General features: G+C 48.4%; 1 protein-coding gene across 5 annotated transcripts in view; it reads right to left on the reverse strand.

The window, feature by feature from the left end:
• DAPK2 (death associated protein kinase 2) overlaps nucleotides 1-17,684 on the reverse strand; it is a 142,610-nt gene that overhangs the window by 49,148 nt on the left and 75,778 nt on the right. For all 5 annotated transcript variants that reach the window (XR_011465665.1, XR_011465666.1, XM_005894527.3 and 2 more), the window contains exons 3-4: nucleotides 8,181-8,402; nucleotides 1,708-1,846 (exon numbers count right to left, since the gene is read on the reverse strand). Coding sequence is in view for 3 of the 5 variants with exons in the window: in XM_005894527.3 (XP_005894589.1) it covers nucleotides 1,708-1,846; nucleotides 8,181-8,402 (361 nt within the window). In the remaining 2 variants the exon portion in view is untranslated. The remainder of the gene's footprint in view (nucleotides 1-1,707; nucleotides 1,847-8,180; nucleotides 8,403-17,684) is intronic.

Raw genomic sequence — 17,684 nt, forward strand, 5'->3', positions numbered from 1 at the left:
AGGCCAACCCAAGCCACACACTCCTTGATGACCCTGACTTGTACTCTGTGACACCCAAGTGAGACTCTGCAAGATGTCTTCTGTTGGAGAAATTCAAAATACCGTGACAATTAGACTAAGGACGGGAGGCTCACAGCAGGTCACCCCACAGGGCAGAGTAACAACTGGGCTGGAATCCACGTGTGGGATGTGAGCCCATGCCCTGGTGCAGCTGCTGAGACCCCAGGCATGCCAAACCCTCTCTGGGCCGGACCCTCAGCCAGCGCTTGGGTGTCATCCTGGACTCTGCCCTCCCCCTCATCTCCCACATCTAATTGGGTACCTAATCAATCTTCAGAGCAACCTTAAAAGATCTTGAATCCATCCCTCCTCAAATCAATTTGGCACTTGCCACATCTCACCTAGATTACTGTCCCCATTCTATCCGTGCTCCCATTCAGAGGGATCTTTCTGAAATATACATCTGCTCTCTTCACCTCCCTGCTCACCTGGTCCCATATCTCTTAAAGTTCAAATTCCTTGGCTTAGTTCCCATTCCCTGAGTCTGCCTCCTGCTGTCCCCTAGGTTCTCCATTCAGCACATTCAACCTTTGCCTAAATGCTATTTCAGGACCATGTACCTGCTGACCTCTCTTCCTTAGAAGGCCCTTCCCTCTGATAATGCCTGATAATCCTTCAAAATTCAACTCAAATACCACCGCTTCCAAGAAGTCCTCTTAGACACCAGAGTCTGACTTAGATTCTTTCTTATTTAGACGACCATTCTCCATGTACTTCCCTCTATCACAGCACTTAGAGTTATTGATCTCGCTTTTCTGGTTCCTGCACAAGTTCCTGGAAAAGAGGAACTAAGCTCAGAGAAGTCCTGAGTTGATTTTGTACCTGTAGCAACACCCAGGTACTCAGCGCAATGGTTGAAACACCACAGGTATTTCTGCATAGCAAAATGAGTGGGTCTCCTCCCCAGTAAGTGGGTCCCCCTGATCACGGGTTGGAGGATCTTTATGCTTCACCTGTCTGTAAAGGCTCAACAGTCTATGAAACTGAGCTCAGCTACTATGGGAACCAGTCCTTTGACTCTGACCACACTCTTGCTTTGTGAAGTTCTATGTGGTCACAGTGAACTTTCTTGACCCTGCATGCCAGTGACCACAAATGATCAGTGGCCCCTGGGAGCAGTTTCATGGCTACAGGAAGGGGTGGGGTGGGGGAACGCAGCCAGTGGTCACTGGGCTCTAAGATTTCCAACCTCTGGTCAAGGGATGCTGGTCGCTGTGCTGGGCCCAGGGCGCCAGGCAACCTCAGCAGTACTCATCTGAATGCGTCTAGCTCTGCTGGCTCGGGAGTGAGCTCTTGGTTACTGAAAAGTTCAGTCTTGTGAAATGGGTTTGGTTTCACATTTCCTGTCCTTGGCTCACTTATTTTAAAATTACACCCCAAATGCTCCCTGAAAGAGATAAGGTATCTGTAGTCTGATTCAGAAGCTTCTTGCCATCAGCCCCTACATGAATAAAACCTGATCTGTGGAATGAAACTCAGGATAGGGATGCTCCTGGGCCATCATTTCTTTTCCAGGAGCTCAGAGTCTTCAACTGTAAGATGAGGGAGGAAGGTCAAGTGAGTGTTGACCCCTCCTGGCAATGACATTGGGAGAGACTGGGTCCATTCTTCCTGAACTAACTCTTTTCCCTTCCCCCCATCACTGACCTTGAGATCAAAGTGAGCGATTTTCTTGGCATGAAGGTAGTTCACCCCTTCCAGGATCTGCTTAATGAAGCTGGTGGCCTCCTCCTCACTCAGGGATTCCTTCTGGGCCAGGAAGTCGAACAGCTCTCCTCCGGACACTCTGCAAGACACCGGTAGGGAGGGCCCAGGCCCAGTCAGCCCCATGTGCCAGAAGCCCAAGCCCACGCCCCTGCCCCTGCCCCCAGGAAACCTGCGGGGCAGAACCCCCCTCACCCACCTCTCGGCCTCAGTCCAGCCAGCACAGGGACTGACTGTGCTGCTACTTCTACTTGCTGTGTTCCTCCCTTTGGATCACAAGAGACGGAACCCTCAGGTGACAGCAAAAGGGCCTCTGCTAACACTCTAGGCTCAGGTCCCTGGTTACCCTGGGTGCTCCCTTCCCACCACACAACGGAGGTGACTGAGGACAGAAACAAGCGCTATGTGGGATGACAAAGAGGAACACATGCTAGGGCAGAAAATGGAGACTTAGTGTCCAGTCCGCCCCTGCCACTGGCTTTGGACAACTCCCTGCCCCGCCTCCTCTAGGCAGGCCTCAGTTTCCTCACCTGCAAAATGGGCAGACTGACCATGATTGTTCCCAAAGCCCCTTTCTGTGACTTTATAGAAGGCATGACCCTTTCAAAGTCATGTCCCTACCTTAACCATCAAGATCCATCCTTTATATTCATCTTTAAAAACTCTAAAATACTGCTTTTGTCCTCACACTCTACTTTGCAGTACGTTATGGTTGATGTGGCAGGAAGAGAGACCAACAGAGCAAAAAGAATCTCCCCTGTAAAGACTAGTTTACAGTTTTACCTGAATTCGGGATTTAGGGTTGCCAGACAAAATGAGAGATTTTTATTTGCTAAATCTGGCAGTCCTGCTGGGCTTGTTTGGCCGCTGATGCTGAGGTATCCAGCTGGCACGCACATCTCAGGAGCTGGGACATAGTCAATGCTCACCCCAGGAAAAGATCTCAGGAAGGGATCAGGGCCAGGGGATCCGGAAACTCAGGATCACCTGGAAAACTTGTTTAACGTGCACATTTTCAGGTCCTATCACTGACCCTACCAAATTAGATTCTCTAGCAGCAAGGCCTCAGAACCTGTATTTTTGTAATAATAGCAACATCAATATGGTAACTGATAGTCATTGAATACTTGGAGCATTATGTATACTTGTTGCACATTATCTCATTTAATCATCACAACACCCTATGAGCTAAAGGATTATTATTTTGCTATCTCACAGTTGAAGAGACAGGCTCAGAGAGGTTAAGTCACGTGTCCAAGGTCAAACAGTCAGTAAGTGGTAGAATCAAGATTCAAACCCAAGCAGAATGACTCTCAACCACTATACCATATGAGACCTCAAATGATTTCTGAATGGCTTCTGTCCATTTTGGGAATCATTCACGTCCTGTCACCTAGTCCATCCTAATTAAAGAGCCTCAAAATCTTTTCTCCTTTCTTTAAAAATATCCATATATTGACCCATTCATCAATCTTAGCATCATGAAAAGCAGAACAACTGGACATGCCATGATATATAGGGAATACACAGCAACACCTACGAAGTATTACAACTTGAAAAACTGAAACTAAACCTTAGCTTAAGCATCTTGCTATAAAATCACTGCTGATGAGAAAAGGAAAACTCAAAGCCACCCCAAGCCCTGGGCTATCCTCTGACATCCCCGTCCAGCTGCAAGAGTGCCCTCTCACCCTGGGCTGTCAGTGTCTGGCTGGTTCTCTCCCCAGCTACATTACCTTTTGCTCTCACAGCACTGTGTGTGAGAAAGACATTCAAGAGAAGGTGGATTAATAAAAGAACAAAGGAAAGAAATAAGACATTTAAAATAGCAACACAGCAAGACTTCATTGGCAGTCCAGTGGTTAAGACTCTGCACTCCCAATGCAGGGGGCATGGTTTCCATTCCCACAAGCTTCAAGGTGTGGCCAAAAAATAAAATAAAACTTAAAAATAAAAGAAAACATTAATATGGCACAGAATATTCTATATCATAGAGAAGTGAAACCTTGGCATTTGCAAGAGACCTGTCGGAGTCCTTTGCAAATTTTCCAATCCACAGTGTCCCTTGGGAACACACAGGACCCAGCCCAATCTTTGTTTTCATACTTGCAGCCTTGCTGGGTCATGGGAGGCTGTGACCTTGGGCATAAACTGCCCTTCCTACCTTAAACTGAATGCTGCATAAAGGTAAAAGAATATCATGATAATGGAGATGTGTCCTGTCACCCAAAGTTACTGATGTAAAGGCCCTGGCTGGGTGAGGACTTGGGGTGGGGGGTCAGTAATTAGCTGCTCTACCTGAAAGTGTGATCTGGACAAGAGAGACAGACAGACATGGTCTCCTTTGGATGAAGAGAGGAAAAGCTATGGTGGCCCTTAGAATTGCTCCTAGAGACTTGGAAAGTGGGAAGCTGATAAGCCTGCTGGGGTGACGGTCCCAGCCCTGACACCCAGGCTGGGAACACTTGCATCAATTCTCAGGCATGTCTTCTCAAGGGTTTCAAGAAGCCTGGGTTTTGTTTCAACCCAGCTGTTACCCTCGCAATGTAGTTTCTCCCCAGAGCTTCTCAGCTCCAAGGCCTCTGCCCTGGAGTCACCCCACCTCCACCCAAGCTTCTCTCCTCTCACATCCCTAAACAATTTAACTTAGAGAGGAAAAGAAAAACCTAACAGCCTGGCCTCTGCTCTGCTCCCAGTCCCCAGGACTCAATGCACCCACTGAGGTATCACTTTCCACTAGCCTGGAGTCAAGGGGGCCCCAGAGGGGTCAGGAGCCTGGGACGGGAGGGCTGCCCAAACCTCCCAGAGCAGACCTACATTTTTCAAATCAGCTCCACATGTGACATGAGTTAATTTCTTGAGAGTTTGAAAATATTCTTTACACCCTGCAGAAGTCAACTATGTGTTGTACTGTGCTAAGTCACTCAGTTGTGTCCAACTCTTTGTGACCCCATGGACTGTAGCCCGCCAGGCTCCTCTGTCCATGGGATTCTCCAGGCAAGAATACTGGAGTGAGTTGCCATGCCCTCCTTCAGGCAAAGCCAATTTATATGGATAGATAAACCCTTCCCACCCCTGCTTTCATCAGTCCTATGAGAGGTGGCTGCAGCACTGGCCATCATGGACGGGGTAATAACAGCTGAAGGGGACTTAGATCAGGGCTTGGATGCCCTCCGAGCACTGGCCACTTCAGCAGGAAGCAGGAGGAAGCCCTGTACCAGAAAACAGTGTTGAGAGGTAACTCCATCCACAAAATCTGCAAACTTCAACTGAGTAGATGGGCTCTGACACCTGTGTTTAAGTATCAGGCAAACCCATGAACCTAGTAGGGCACAATGAGGACCAGAAGGCTGAAGGCTCCTGAGCAGCTCAACAGTGGTCACCAAGGTCACACACAGAAGCCCACAGAAAGGGACTTCCGTGGTGGTCCAGGGTTAAGAATCTGCCTTGCAATGCAGGGGACATGGGTTCGATCCCTGGTCAGGGAACTAAGATTCCACATGTGGTGGAGACACTAAAGCCTGTGAGCCACATCTAGAGAGTCCATGCACCGCAATGAGAGGTCCTGGGTACCACAATGAAGATCCCAAGTGCTGCAACGAAGACCCAATGCAGCCAAATGACGATATTTGTAAAGTCCTTTTCTCCTGGAAGGTCCTTCTCTCAGACCCTGCTCACACAAGGCTGAGACACTGTCTTAGCAATCCCTAGCACCACAGATTGGCACCCTGAGATAGTGAGACAGCTTGAGAGTAAAGGAGGAGATAAAGAAACTATGAACAGACAGAGCTTCACAAACAGAGCAGCTCAAGCAGACCACAGGAGTACTGGTATGACGACGATGTTCCAGGTGGTGATGGCTCACAACAAGAGGGCATGTAACTGCTTGTGAACCATGGCTGGAGAAATGGCCGTGACCTGCTTGGAGAAACAGGGACAAGTCAAGAACATCCTAGACCCTAACTCCTAGGGTTCTACAAACAGAGAGTAACAGACAACTTCTCCAGCAATGACAGAAATGCCAATTAAAATGACCAAAAAAAAAAAAACCAAAAACCAAACATCGTTTAGTAACTATAAAGGACTTGGGAATTCCCTGGCTGTCCAGTGGTTAGGACTCCACACTTCCACTGTAGGGGGCATGGGTTGGATCCCTGGTCTGGGAACTAAGATGGCTCCCCCACCCCAAAAAATATATATACACACAATATATACATGTACACAAAACAAATATATATATATATATATTCAATATATAGAGGGAAAGACAATAAATAATGAACCCTGCTTTAAAACAAATGCCCCAGGGTTGGCAAGGCTGCAGGGAGATGGGATATTCCCATGTTGCAGGTGGTACTCGTTAGCCAAGACTGTCCTTGGTGAGGACACCAAGAGCCTAAAAATGTCAGCTTGGTCACTCCATTCCTGAGAATTTATCTAAAAAAAAACGAATTCAAAAGAAAATGGGAAAATATGAGAAGAAAGTTGCTTTATGGCAATAAAATCTATAATGGTTAGAAACTGAAAAATCAAATGTCCTACAACAAGGAGATACATGTATATAATTCAAGGAAACATGATACAGTCAGTGGAAAGGAAAAAAGCTGTTCATGGCATTATGAATTTAATGGGGGAGGGGGAGCAGAACAGGAAACTGTACAAGTACAAAGATTGTACACAAACAGATAAAGACTGAGAGGAGCCACGGGGACACATAAATGGCAGTGTTTGGGTGGTTGGCTTCTGAATATAATTTCTGTTTTGGTTGCTATAAGGTTTTTTGGGCAACAGACTTAAAGAAATGGGCTGGCTCTCCCAGCAAAGGCGGGCTTGTCACTCTCTGCTGGGAACCAGCGTGCCATCTGCTGGCCCTTAGCCTTGGGACACGTCACACCTCGGGCCATCCTGGAGGAACCCCCTCAGGCTTGTCTGAACCAGGCAGGTGTGTACAGTGACTAGTCCAGCTGGCTGAGAAGTCCCTGGGAGAGACAAGGAGGACTTTGGAAGTTAGAGGAGGGAAAAGCATGGGTGATTGTGTGCACTGGAATGTTGAGTTGGATAATTTAAGAATCCAGTGCAAGAGTATGCAAATGCCCATCTGCTACATAAATCTATAGCCTGGCAACACCAGAGCACGTTCTCAAATTAGAATGGTCTCCAAAGTCAGGTGGCCCACACAACCTGCAGGTGGGTTAAGGATGGCTGCCAGCTTTACAGATGAGAGCTGAAGCTCAGAGGTGTGAGGTAACTTGCCCCAGGTCACAAAGTCAGGGGCTGCTGAGACAAATGACACTACTCCTCTGCTCACTGGGAGATGCCTCACGCCTATGAGGCTCAGAACACTCCCAACACGGGGTCTTGCTGCTTGACTGGACACAGCCATTGCCACTTGTGCCACAGTCCAGCTCAAACTCTATGGTCCGTCAGAGCCCCACATCCCCAGTCCATGGACATGTCTCGAGGAGAGGCATCAGGTGCCCGACCAAACCCTGGAGTCTTGGTATCACCCATCCAAATTTCACCAGACTTGGAATGAAGGCTTCCCCAGCAGCCCCAGCCCGAGGCCATCCCACCTCACATACACAAGCAGTGTGGCCCCAGCCCTGGTCCTGCTACTTCCTGGCTGTAGGATCTAATAAGTGACTGGACTTCAGTGTTCTTGACTGTAACGCGGAGATCACATGTTACAGTGATCCTATCACACGGAGATAAGGATTAAATGAGATAATAGACATTCTTGGCAAAGTGAATACAAAGTCCTCTCAGGGTAAGTAGAACACTTCCCTCAACACAGCTTCTTTGAAAACTGAACAAGATGACTAGCACAAAGGACCTTGGCTTACAGCAGAGCTCTCTAAATAACTGTTACTACAATAACCAGTATTCTTGCCTGGAGAATCCCATAGACAGAGGAGCCTGGCGGGCTATATACAGTTCATGGGGTTGCACAGAGTGGGACACAACTGAGCGACTAAGCATGCATGCACAATAATAATCACGGCATCAGACACAGTACAAAGGCAGGGCTTTCCTGGGGAGGGGCTGGGGAAGGGCTTCACAGAGCTGGGAGGGTGCTTGTTCTTCTCTGAAAAACAGACTCTCTTTAATGGCCCTCCTGCTCCCCTCGTCCACCCTCTAACATGCTCAGCAGCCAGGAAAGGACCCCAGCGCTGGTCACTTCTTCCCTTTGATCTCCAGGGTCCAGTGAAAGCCAGACCTAGACCCTGGCCCTCAGTCTCTGCTGCCTGGGTTCCGGAGGAGCTGGTAACTGAGGGTAACCGTCCCCTACTGACTTCATCTCCTCCGGGTTGAGCTTCTGGCCGGCAGGTTGCTGCTCCCTCTGGGGCCTGTGGCTGGACTCCCTCCTCCCCCCGGCCCCAAGCCTGCTGCCCACCGGGTCCCAGGCTCCCACTCACAGCTCGAGGATGAGCACCACGTCGGTGCGGTTCTCGAAGACGTCGTGCAGCGTGATGACGTTGGGGTGCAGCACCTGCCGCAGGATGCTCACCTCCCGCTCAATCTCCTCCCGGCACACGCCCCGCCGGCTGGCCGGGCTCTGCCGCTTCTTGATGAACTTGGCCGCGTACTCCAGCCCCGTGCTCTTCTCCCGGCACTTCTTCACAATGGCGAACTGGCCGCTGCGGGGACACAGACACACACAATGAGGTCATCACTGCGGTCATGGGAGAGGTGACCTGGCCGCCACCCCCCGGCCACAGCAACTCCTTCTTCCAGGGCAGGACAAGTCATGTCATCAGCCGGGATCCCCACCTGGCCATCATCCAGAGACAGAGAAAGTTCTGGGCTCCCCTTCTGTTCCTATGAATCCTTTACCTTGTACTAGGAAGGAATGGTAGTATTGTCATTCCCAGTGTACAGATGGGAACACTGAGGCCCTGAAAGGCTACTGGTTTGATCCAGATGACACAACTTCAGCTAGAACCTCTGTCTTGTATTCACCAGATGAAATCACAAGGTCCAGAGGTTTATACTACTTAATGGAAAGATTTTAAAGGAAAAGCAGGACTTCCCTGATGGTCCAGTGGTTAAGACTCTGAACTTCCACTACAAGGGGTACAGATATGATTCCTGGTCAAGGAACTAAGATCCTACAAGCCACAAGGTATGGAATGAATGAGTGAATGAATAGTAAAAACGGTCAGCGCGGTCAGACTACTAATAGTAACAATCATCTGTTTGGGCCTCCCTTATCTGGAAGCAAGTACAAACTCATCTATTTACAATTATAAGGAGACAAAGCACCTCTCTAGTCTCATGTTTGCACCTTGGTTTCCAACCCTTCCCAACAAATAAAACCTCAATTACCTGACTCGAGCCAGGTAGTGGCTCGGACAATAAGACAGAGCAAACACCAGGCTGAAGCACTTAAAGACAAGGCCAGAGGCTATGCCAGCGGGGCTGGGGGGATCCCGATGGAAGTGGGGATGGGGTGGAGGCAGCCTAACATTGTTAGTAACCACGGTGGGTGTTTGTCATGGTTAGAGGACAGATAGTCCATGGAATTTTCCAGGCCAGAATACTGGAGTAGGTAGCTGTTCTCTTCTCCAGGGGATCTTATCAACCCAGGGATCAAATCCAGATTTCCTGCATTGCAGGTGGATTCTTTACCAGCTGAGCCACCAGGCAAGCCCAAGAATACTGGAGTGGGTAGCCTATGCCTTCTCCAGTGGATCTTCCCAACCCAGGAATTGAACCAGGGTCTCCTGCATTGCAGGTGGATTCTTTACCAGCTGAATTACCAGGGAAGCCCAGATAGCACCAGAGAATTGTAAGGTATTAAGAAACAGGCACAGGAGACATCAAGTGACTCACCCAAGGTCATCACAGAGTTAATGGCAAAGCCAGACCAAAGAGCCGAGGACCCTGCCCACTGTTCACAAAGCTGCTAAGACGGGTGAAGGAGTCAAGACTATGCCTAGTGCCCTTCAGGGCTGAGCCTGAATCCTTCACTCCAGGGACCTAGACAGCATCCATGAAATGGTGCAAACGGAAAACTCAGCAGTGGCCACAGGACTGGAGAAGGTCAGTTTTCATTCTGACCTCAAAGAAAGGAAACACCAAAGAATGTTCAAACTACTGTACAATTGTGCTCATTTCACATGCTAGCAAGGTAATGCTCAAAATCCTTCAAGCTAGGCTTTAGCAGTATATGAACTAAGAACTTCCAGATGCACAAGCTGGATTTAGAAAAGGCAGAGGAACCAGAGATTAAATTGTCAGTATCTGTTGGATCATAGAAAAAGCAAGAGAACTCCAGAAAAACACCTACTTCTGCTTCACTGAGTACATCTAAGCCTTTGACTATGTGGATCACAACAAATTGGAAAAGTCTTAAAGAGATGGGAATACTAGACCACCTTACCTGCCTCCTGAGAAACCTGTATGCAGAAACCTGCCAAAGTGGCAGGTGGCCCCAGGCCAGCCTCCCTGAGTGCTCTAAAGGCAGCCCCCTCCACACAGGGAAGGGCAGCGGCCTTCACCATCACTGGGGGTGAGGTTAAGGCAATCACTGGGGGCCACTCTCAGTCTTTGGAGACTACCCAATGGCCACCCTGCTGGGGACCCTCCCATTCCCCTTCCCCCAGTGTCCCAGGTTTTCCTGACACCCACAATACCTACTGCTTGAGACAAAAACCATAAAAAATTTAAGGTTCAGCTTAATGGCTTAACAAGGGGCTGCCAGACTCCACATTTTGGATGTACTCTCTTAGTAGTGCTGGGGTAAAAGTCACACACAAGGAAGTGCTCTGGATACAGTAAGTCCCCTACATAAGAACGAGTTCCATTTCAAAAGCGTGTTTGTAAACCCATTTTGTCTGTAAGTCTAACAAAGTTAGCCTAGGTACCTGACTAACACAATCAGCTATATAGTACTGAACTGTAATAGGTTTATAATACTTTTCACACAAATAATACATAAAAAACAACAAATAAAGAAAACATTTTTAGTCTTACACTACAGTACCTAGAAAAGTACAGTAGTGCAGTACAACAGCTGGTATACAGGGGCTGGCCTCGAGTGAACAGGCAAGAAGAGTTACTGACTAGAGGAGAGAGAGGATGTGGGAGAGGGTAGAGCTGAAGGATCGTCAGCAACAGGAGACGGAGGGCAAGCTGCAGTTTCACTCACACCCGACACTGATGGGACGCACGTCTGCATCTTTGAAAGTCTGCAACTTGAAGGTTCGTATTAGGGGACTTACTATGTTTGCCTCAGCCTCAGAAACTAGTAGTACGTCTGAATCACCCCATTACTAGAATAATCCTCAGAGAGACAGCTTCAGAATAAACCCAAGTGATCAAAAAAACAGACCCTCAAGTAGAGCAATTAAGGAATAAGAGATGCCAACACTTAAATAGCTTTCTATGGCAACCATCGGAGAGATGTCACCAAACACCTGTTCACACATGCCTCCATCCCCTCTTCGCCCCTTTACCCAGTGCTACCTAAGCATGTACTCTGTACTCTGTGCCAGGCTCTGCCTCGACAGCAAGGGGCAGGGACCAAAGACTCAGACATCAGGTACAGATGGAGCTATGGGGAGGGAGAGGGCTCCAGCGGCTGGGCTGGAAGGCTTTGTGGAGCCATGTATATAGCACGCTGTCTGCCAACTCTAAAATTTCGGCTATTTATGCCCCAAATACTGGTTCTAGGCTGTCTACATACGAGGGGCTGATGCAAGTGGGGTTAAATCAGGCCTCCCAAAGTCAGAGGGAACACACTCAGCAAGATCTCTGGTCCCTGGGAGCGGCTCTGGGCCTTGGGACATCAGGTCCCTTAGCGGGTACCAGCAAACACTTGGCAAAGCCTTGAGTCCCAGGCAGCTATGCGTCTCCGAGTCAGGACGGCCATGCTCCTCTCCTCCCTGACACCTCAAGGAGTCTGGGATCAGCAGCCCTGAGGGATGAAAGCCAAAGTGTAAGGATTTTAAACTATTTGTTTAAGCTTATGGAGCACAGAGGTGGAGGCAGAGGATTTTTACAAAGCAGAGCTAAATATTTCAGATCACCTTGACAAAAAAGCTTACCTTCTCCTCAGAGGGAAACAGAGGCATTTTTCTGTATCACATGCCTGAAAAATTCCTCTAACTCTCAAAAAGCAAATGAGTGTTTGCTTTTGAGTGTTCTCTCTGTGAGAGCAGCTGAGGCAACGAGAGGTGACTGGGGTCAGGCCTAACACGATCAGGCATCCTCCTCCTGCCAAAAGGAGGTATTTTGAGAGTGGATGACTAACACAGAGCCAAATGCCAGCCATTGCCACTCATCTTCCCTCTCTTTGCAAGACAAGGGTCCTCCGCTCAACTTGCCCTGGGGAGCCTCAAAGGGAGCCAAGGCCACTCGCTGGTTTCCTCTCTCCTTGAGCAAGTACTGGAATGCGCAGAGTATATGCTCCACTAGGCCAGCCCTGGGCAGAAGGAGCAGGCTTCCAGGTCAGACAGGCCTGGTCTCAGGAGACCTACACTGTCACCTGGGGCCAGTGGTCACCCCCTCTGTGCATCAGTTTCCTCATCTGTAAAATGGGAACTGTGATTCCCTGCCAAGGAACTGTGAGGACTGGAAATATGTCATGTCACGGGGGACTTCCCTGACAGTCCAGTGGCTAAGACTCCACGCTCCCAATGTAGGGGGCCCAGGTTCGATCCTTGGTCAGGGAACTAGATTCCACAGGCCACAACTAAAAGACCCCATATGCTGCCACTAAGACCCAGCACAGTCAAGTAAATAAATAAATATTTTTTTAATTAAAAAAAAAATACATCACATTGGCCTGCAGGCAAATCTAATAAATGGCGACTAGTAGTACTGTTATTAGTTTGTTGCTCATGTGAAGGCAGAAATAAGTCACTGATTTACATGGACTGCAATGTGTGGCCAGGGCATCAGTGCAATTTTAACACACATCCCCACCCCACCCTACTCTCTGATGATTCCAATGCACAGTCAATTTTGGGTTTATCTTCATTTTAAGCAATTCACCAACTCTATTCATCCTTAGAGCAGGGGTTCTCAACCCTGGTGGCACACCAGAATCACTGGGGAAATCATAAAGTTACTGCTGCCTGGATCCCATCTCCAGAGCTTCTGATTTCCTCGGACTGGGAATCAAGATATTTTTTAAAAACTTTCTGGGACTTTCCTGGTGGTGCAGTGGATAAGAATCCACCTTCCAATTCAGGGGACACAGATTCGATTCCTGGTCCAGGAAGATTCCACGTGGAGCAGAACATCTAAGCCCGTGCGTCACAATTACTTAGCTTGTACTTTAGAGTCTTCAAGTTGTAACTACTGAAACCCACGCACCTAGAGTCTGTGCTCCGCGACAAGAGACACCACCACAATAAAAAGCCAAAGCTCCACAATGAAGAGCAGCCCTCTACTTGCCACAACTAGAGAAAGCCTGCACAAAGCAACAAAGACCCAGTGCAGCCAGACATAAATAAATCAACTTCTGGGTGACCCCGATGGGTAGCCAGGGCTGAGAAACACCAACTTACAACAGTCCTCTGATTATCTCCATTTTCCCAGATGAAAAAAAGTACACCACTGTAACTCATGTTATTCCTTGTCCTTCTCAGTATTGATATATTACCCTCTCCCTTAGATCTTTGATCTGACCATGAGAAGGAGGGAGAGAGGAGAGAAAAGGGAGATGGGGAGTGTTGTCTCTTTCATCAGGACAGGTTTTGCTTGATTTGCAAATCAAGACAGAAGATGACCCTGGGCTCTGGGGAGTAACAGGAACGGAAGCTGCTGTGGGACACCCCCTGGTCCCTGTACCCACAGTAGAGACAAAAAAGCCAGACTTGAGATGGCTCTGTCACGCCCATCAGAAGGCACTGGCAGACCCATGGGCAGGTGGAAGAGTGATGGTTATGGGCCTTTTTCTGCCCATCAGGAAGGCTCTGAAGCCAGAAATTCAGGCCCAGGGATGCAGAAGTTTCTCAGCTACGCTACAGGACCAAGGGTAGACAGGGAGAGCCCATCTAGGTTAAGACAGAGTAGAGGGGAGCCAGCCAATTGTAAGGGAAGTGACTGTCAACACAGATTTAAAAATCATGGGAATAGTGAAACATGATGCACATATGCAAAGCCCATCCCTGCAACAGTCAGTTCCGAACTCTAATGCAGCAAAGGGCGGGTAGTCAGGAGGTCCAATTTCTGACCCTGACCTGCCCCCAAAGCTTTGCGGGCTTGGACAATTTTCCTTCACCTTCCAGAAAGCTTCTGAGGGGAATTCCCTGACAGTCCAGTGGTTAGGACTTGGTGTTGTCACTGCCATGGCGCGGATTCAATCCCCAGGTTCCCATAAGCCGTGTGGCACAGCCAAAAAGAAAGTTCCGGAGAGTCCACGACAACTCTGAACAGAAACGAAGTTTTCCCTTCAGTCTCCAAATTCCATCTCTGGGCTGGTGCCTGGAGTCTTGGGTTCTGACCAGATCCCATCTGCTAACTGGTCATGAGCCTGGGTAGTCTGTTCACCTCCCTGGGCCTCAAGGTCCTCCCTTGTCAAATGAGGATGAGAAAACCCAGTCTGACCACCTCACAGGGGAAATCAGAGGTAACTCCCCAGAAAGGACTAAACCATCCAACTAGTAGAAAGGCAGGAGGCAGGGGTGGGTGGAACACTGTGCCTGAGGCTGACTTGCAAAAGTCACGTAGGAGGGTTTCGTGAAGGACAGTAAATCCGCAAGACACAGAAACTAGTTTCCCAGCTTCTGCCAGAAGCTCTCCTGCAATTATATCAGGAACACACCCCTCTTCCCAGATAGAGGACCCAGCTCCTCACTTATTCAGTGTCCCTGGAGGACAGAGCAGGCTGTGTGAAGACTGGTGTCACAGACAGGACCTGGCAGGGCCCGGGGAAGCGGGGGCACCCCATTAGGGTCTCCTGTTGTCTGTCTAGGAAGCAGATGATGAGAAGTAAACCTGGAACTGCTTCTCAGAACTCAAAAATGGTTTGGGACTTTCCTGGTGGTGCAGTGGTTAAGAATCTGCCTTCTGGGGGCTTTGCTGGTGGCTCAGTGGTAAAGAATCCACCTGCCAATGCAGGAGACATGAGTTTGATCCCTAATCCAGGAAGATCCTACATGCCGCAGAGCAACTAAGCCTGTGAACCACAATGATTGAACCTGTGCTCTAGAGCTCAAAAACTGCAACCACTGAGCTCACGTACTGCAACTACTGAAGCCTGTTGTTGCCCGAGAGCCAGTGCTCCTCAACAAGAGAAGCCACCACAATAAGAAGCCTGTGCATTACAACTAGAGAGTAGCCCACACAGCAGCAAAGACCCAGAACAGCCAAAAATAAATATGAATTAATTAATTAAATTATTAAAAAAAAATTCAGGGATGTAGGTTCGATCCCTGGTTGGGGAACTAAGATCCCAAATGCCATGAGGCAGCTAAGCCTGTGCCAGAACTAGAGAAGCCCATGTACCTCGAGGAAGACCCAGTATAGCCAAAATAAAATAAATAAATAATATTTTTCAAAACCAGCTCCTAAGTTTCAGGGAAGAGCCTGGCTCAACTGTCCCTGAATTCTTTACCACCAAAGACGAGTAATCTGGGTGTGAGCCAAATCTCACACCTGGGATAGATTTTGTATAGCAATATGGACATCACAACATTTACATCCAGCTTTTCTCTCTTCAAGCTAATTTTACTTTTATCCTCTCTTAAATATTTGCTAGCATCATTCTTAGCTCCATTTTACAGATCAGAAAACAGAGACTTAGGAAGGTTAAGTGACTTACGAGTTGGACCAGGTAGCAGGGATAGAGGGACTAGGACATAAAGTCATGTCAACCAACTCTAGCTTCAGTGAGACTCTCGAGGTAACCAGCCAGCAGTGATGTACCAAGCAGTAAGAAAGGGGCCCACCCCAGAACAGAGGAGAATTTTATCATTTATATTACTAACAATTGCCAATGCATGGTGATGATAATAAGTAGACTGATTTGGGGAGACTTCCTGGGTGGTCCAGTGGTTCAGAATCCACCTTGCAATGAAGGGGAATTAGGTTTGATCCCTGCTCAGGGAATTAAGATCCCATATGCTATCGGGCTCTCGTGGAGCCCCATGGAGCCCTCTATGCACTGCAGTGAAAGATCCTCGTGACTCAACAAAGACACCATGTACCTCAACTAAGACTCGATACAGTCAAGTAAATAAACAGATTTAAAAAAAAAAAAAAAAGTAGACTGGGGACTTCCCTGGTGGTCCAGTGGTTCAGATCCACCTGCCAATGCAGGGGACACCAGTTTGATCCCTGGTCCAGGAAGATCCCACATGCCTCGGAGCAACTAAGCCCTTTGCACCACAACTACTGAGCTCATGAGCTGTAACTACTGAAGCCAGACTCTAGAGCCTTGCTCTGCAATGAGAAGCCACTGCAGGAAGAAGCCCATTCACCACAACCAGAGAGTAGCCCCTGCTTGCCACAACTAAATAAAGCCCTCGTGCAGCAACGAAGCCAAAATAAACCAATTACTTTTGAAAAGAAAATCATTTTTTTAAAAAGTAGAATAAGTTTTATTTGATTTTTATCATTGGTTTTGAATTCTCAAAAGACAATGCACCTCTCATGGCCAGAATTGAGACAGACCACTGCCACGGTCCACCAACTCCCACCAGGTTGGCTATGGCCAACCAAAAATAAATCAATTACTTTTGAAAAGAAAATCATTTTTTAAAAAGTAGAATAAATGTTATTCAATTTTTTTTATCATTGGTTTTGAATTCTCAAAAGACAATGCATCCTCATGGCCAGAATTGAGACAGACTACTCCTACGGTCCACCCACTCCCACCAGGTTGGCTATGGCCAACTAGACTTGTTCTCACAACTCCCCAGGGCTGACTGACAAAGGCGTTTTTAAGGTTTATGGATAGAGTTGGTCTAACTCATTCTCTCAATCAACTCTAAAGTGTCCATGAATCTAGTAACTTGCCCCAAAGTCCCCAGTTGATCAAAGTGGAGGTGAGGCAGAGCTGCACAGGATACAGACCAGGGAGGAGATGTCATGGGAGGTGAGAGGTATCAAGTGGGAAGTGCTCCAGGTCAGAGGTGTGTGGGGCCCAGGTTCCTCCTCCCGCTTCCCCCAAACAGTCACTGCAGTTCCTCTTCCCACACTGGAGAACAATGAGCCACAACTACTCTGGAATTACCCTGCAGGAGTGCAGTGCCACAGGGCGGGACAGTGCTGAGAAGTTTCCAGTCAAGGCCACCCCAGGTGCAGCCTGGGAAGTGGGGTAATGGAACCTTCAGCCAGCATGAGCAGGAGGAGCTCAAATCTACAGTCCACAGGAACCAGATCGGCCCAATCCCAGAGGACACACCCCCTGATCCCAGGGCAAGAGCCTGTCTGAGGATGGTGTTACCAGCCCCTCCCACTCCTCTGCCTGGCCAAACTTGACTGACCCAGCCTCTTAGCCTGCCCCCCCACCCTATACACACACACACACACACACACACACAACGCACACAAACACACCATCCTTTTCAACACATCCCGTCTCCAGTCAGCCACTCTCATGGACAAAGATATTCCTCCCATCACCTTAACAAAAAATCTGTTTCTTGTCTCCTAGACTTAACTCCAGGATTTGCAGTCACTAGACTGGAGAAGGAAATGGCAACCCACTCCAGCATTCTTGCCTGGAGAATCCCAGGGACAGGGGAGCCTGGTGGGCTGCCGTCTATGGGGTCGCACAGAGTCAGACACGACTGAAGCGACTTAGCAGTAGCAAAGCAGACCGAGGTTCTATTTATAGCTCTATTACTTTTAGTAAATCATGTGACTCTGATCCTCAGTTTCCTTGTGTGTAACACAGACATAAGGATATTCCAATCTCACCTTTCATCTGCAGTCTCTGCCCAGGCTGCAGTGTCCCTGCCAAG

This window comes from Bos mutus, chromosome 10, assembly GCF_027580195.1.
Source record: "Bos mutus isolate GX-2022 chromosome 10, NWIPB_WYAK_1.1, whole genome shotgun sequence".
Lineage (NCBI taxonomy): Eukaryota > Metazoa > Chordata > Mammalia > Artiodactyla > Bovidae > Bos > Bos mutus.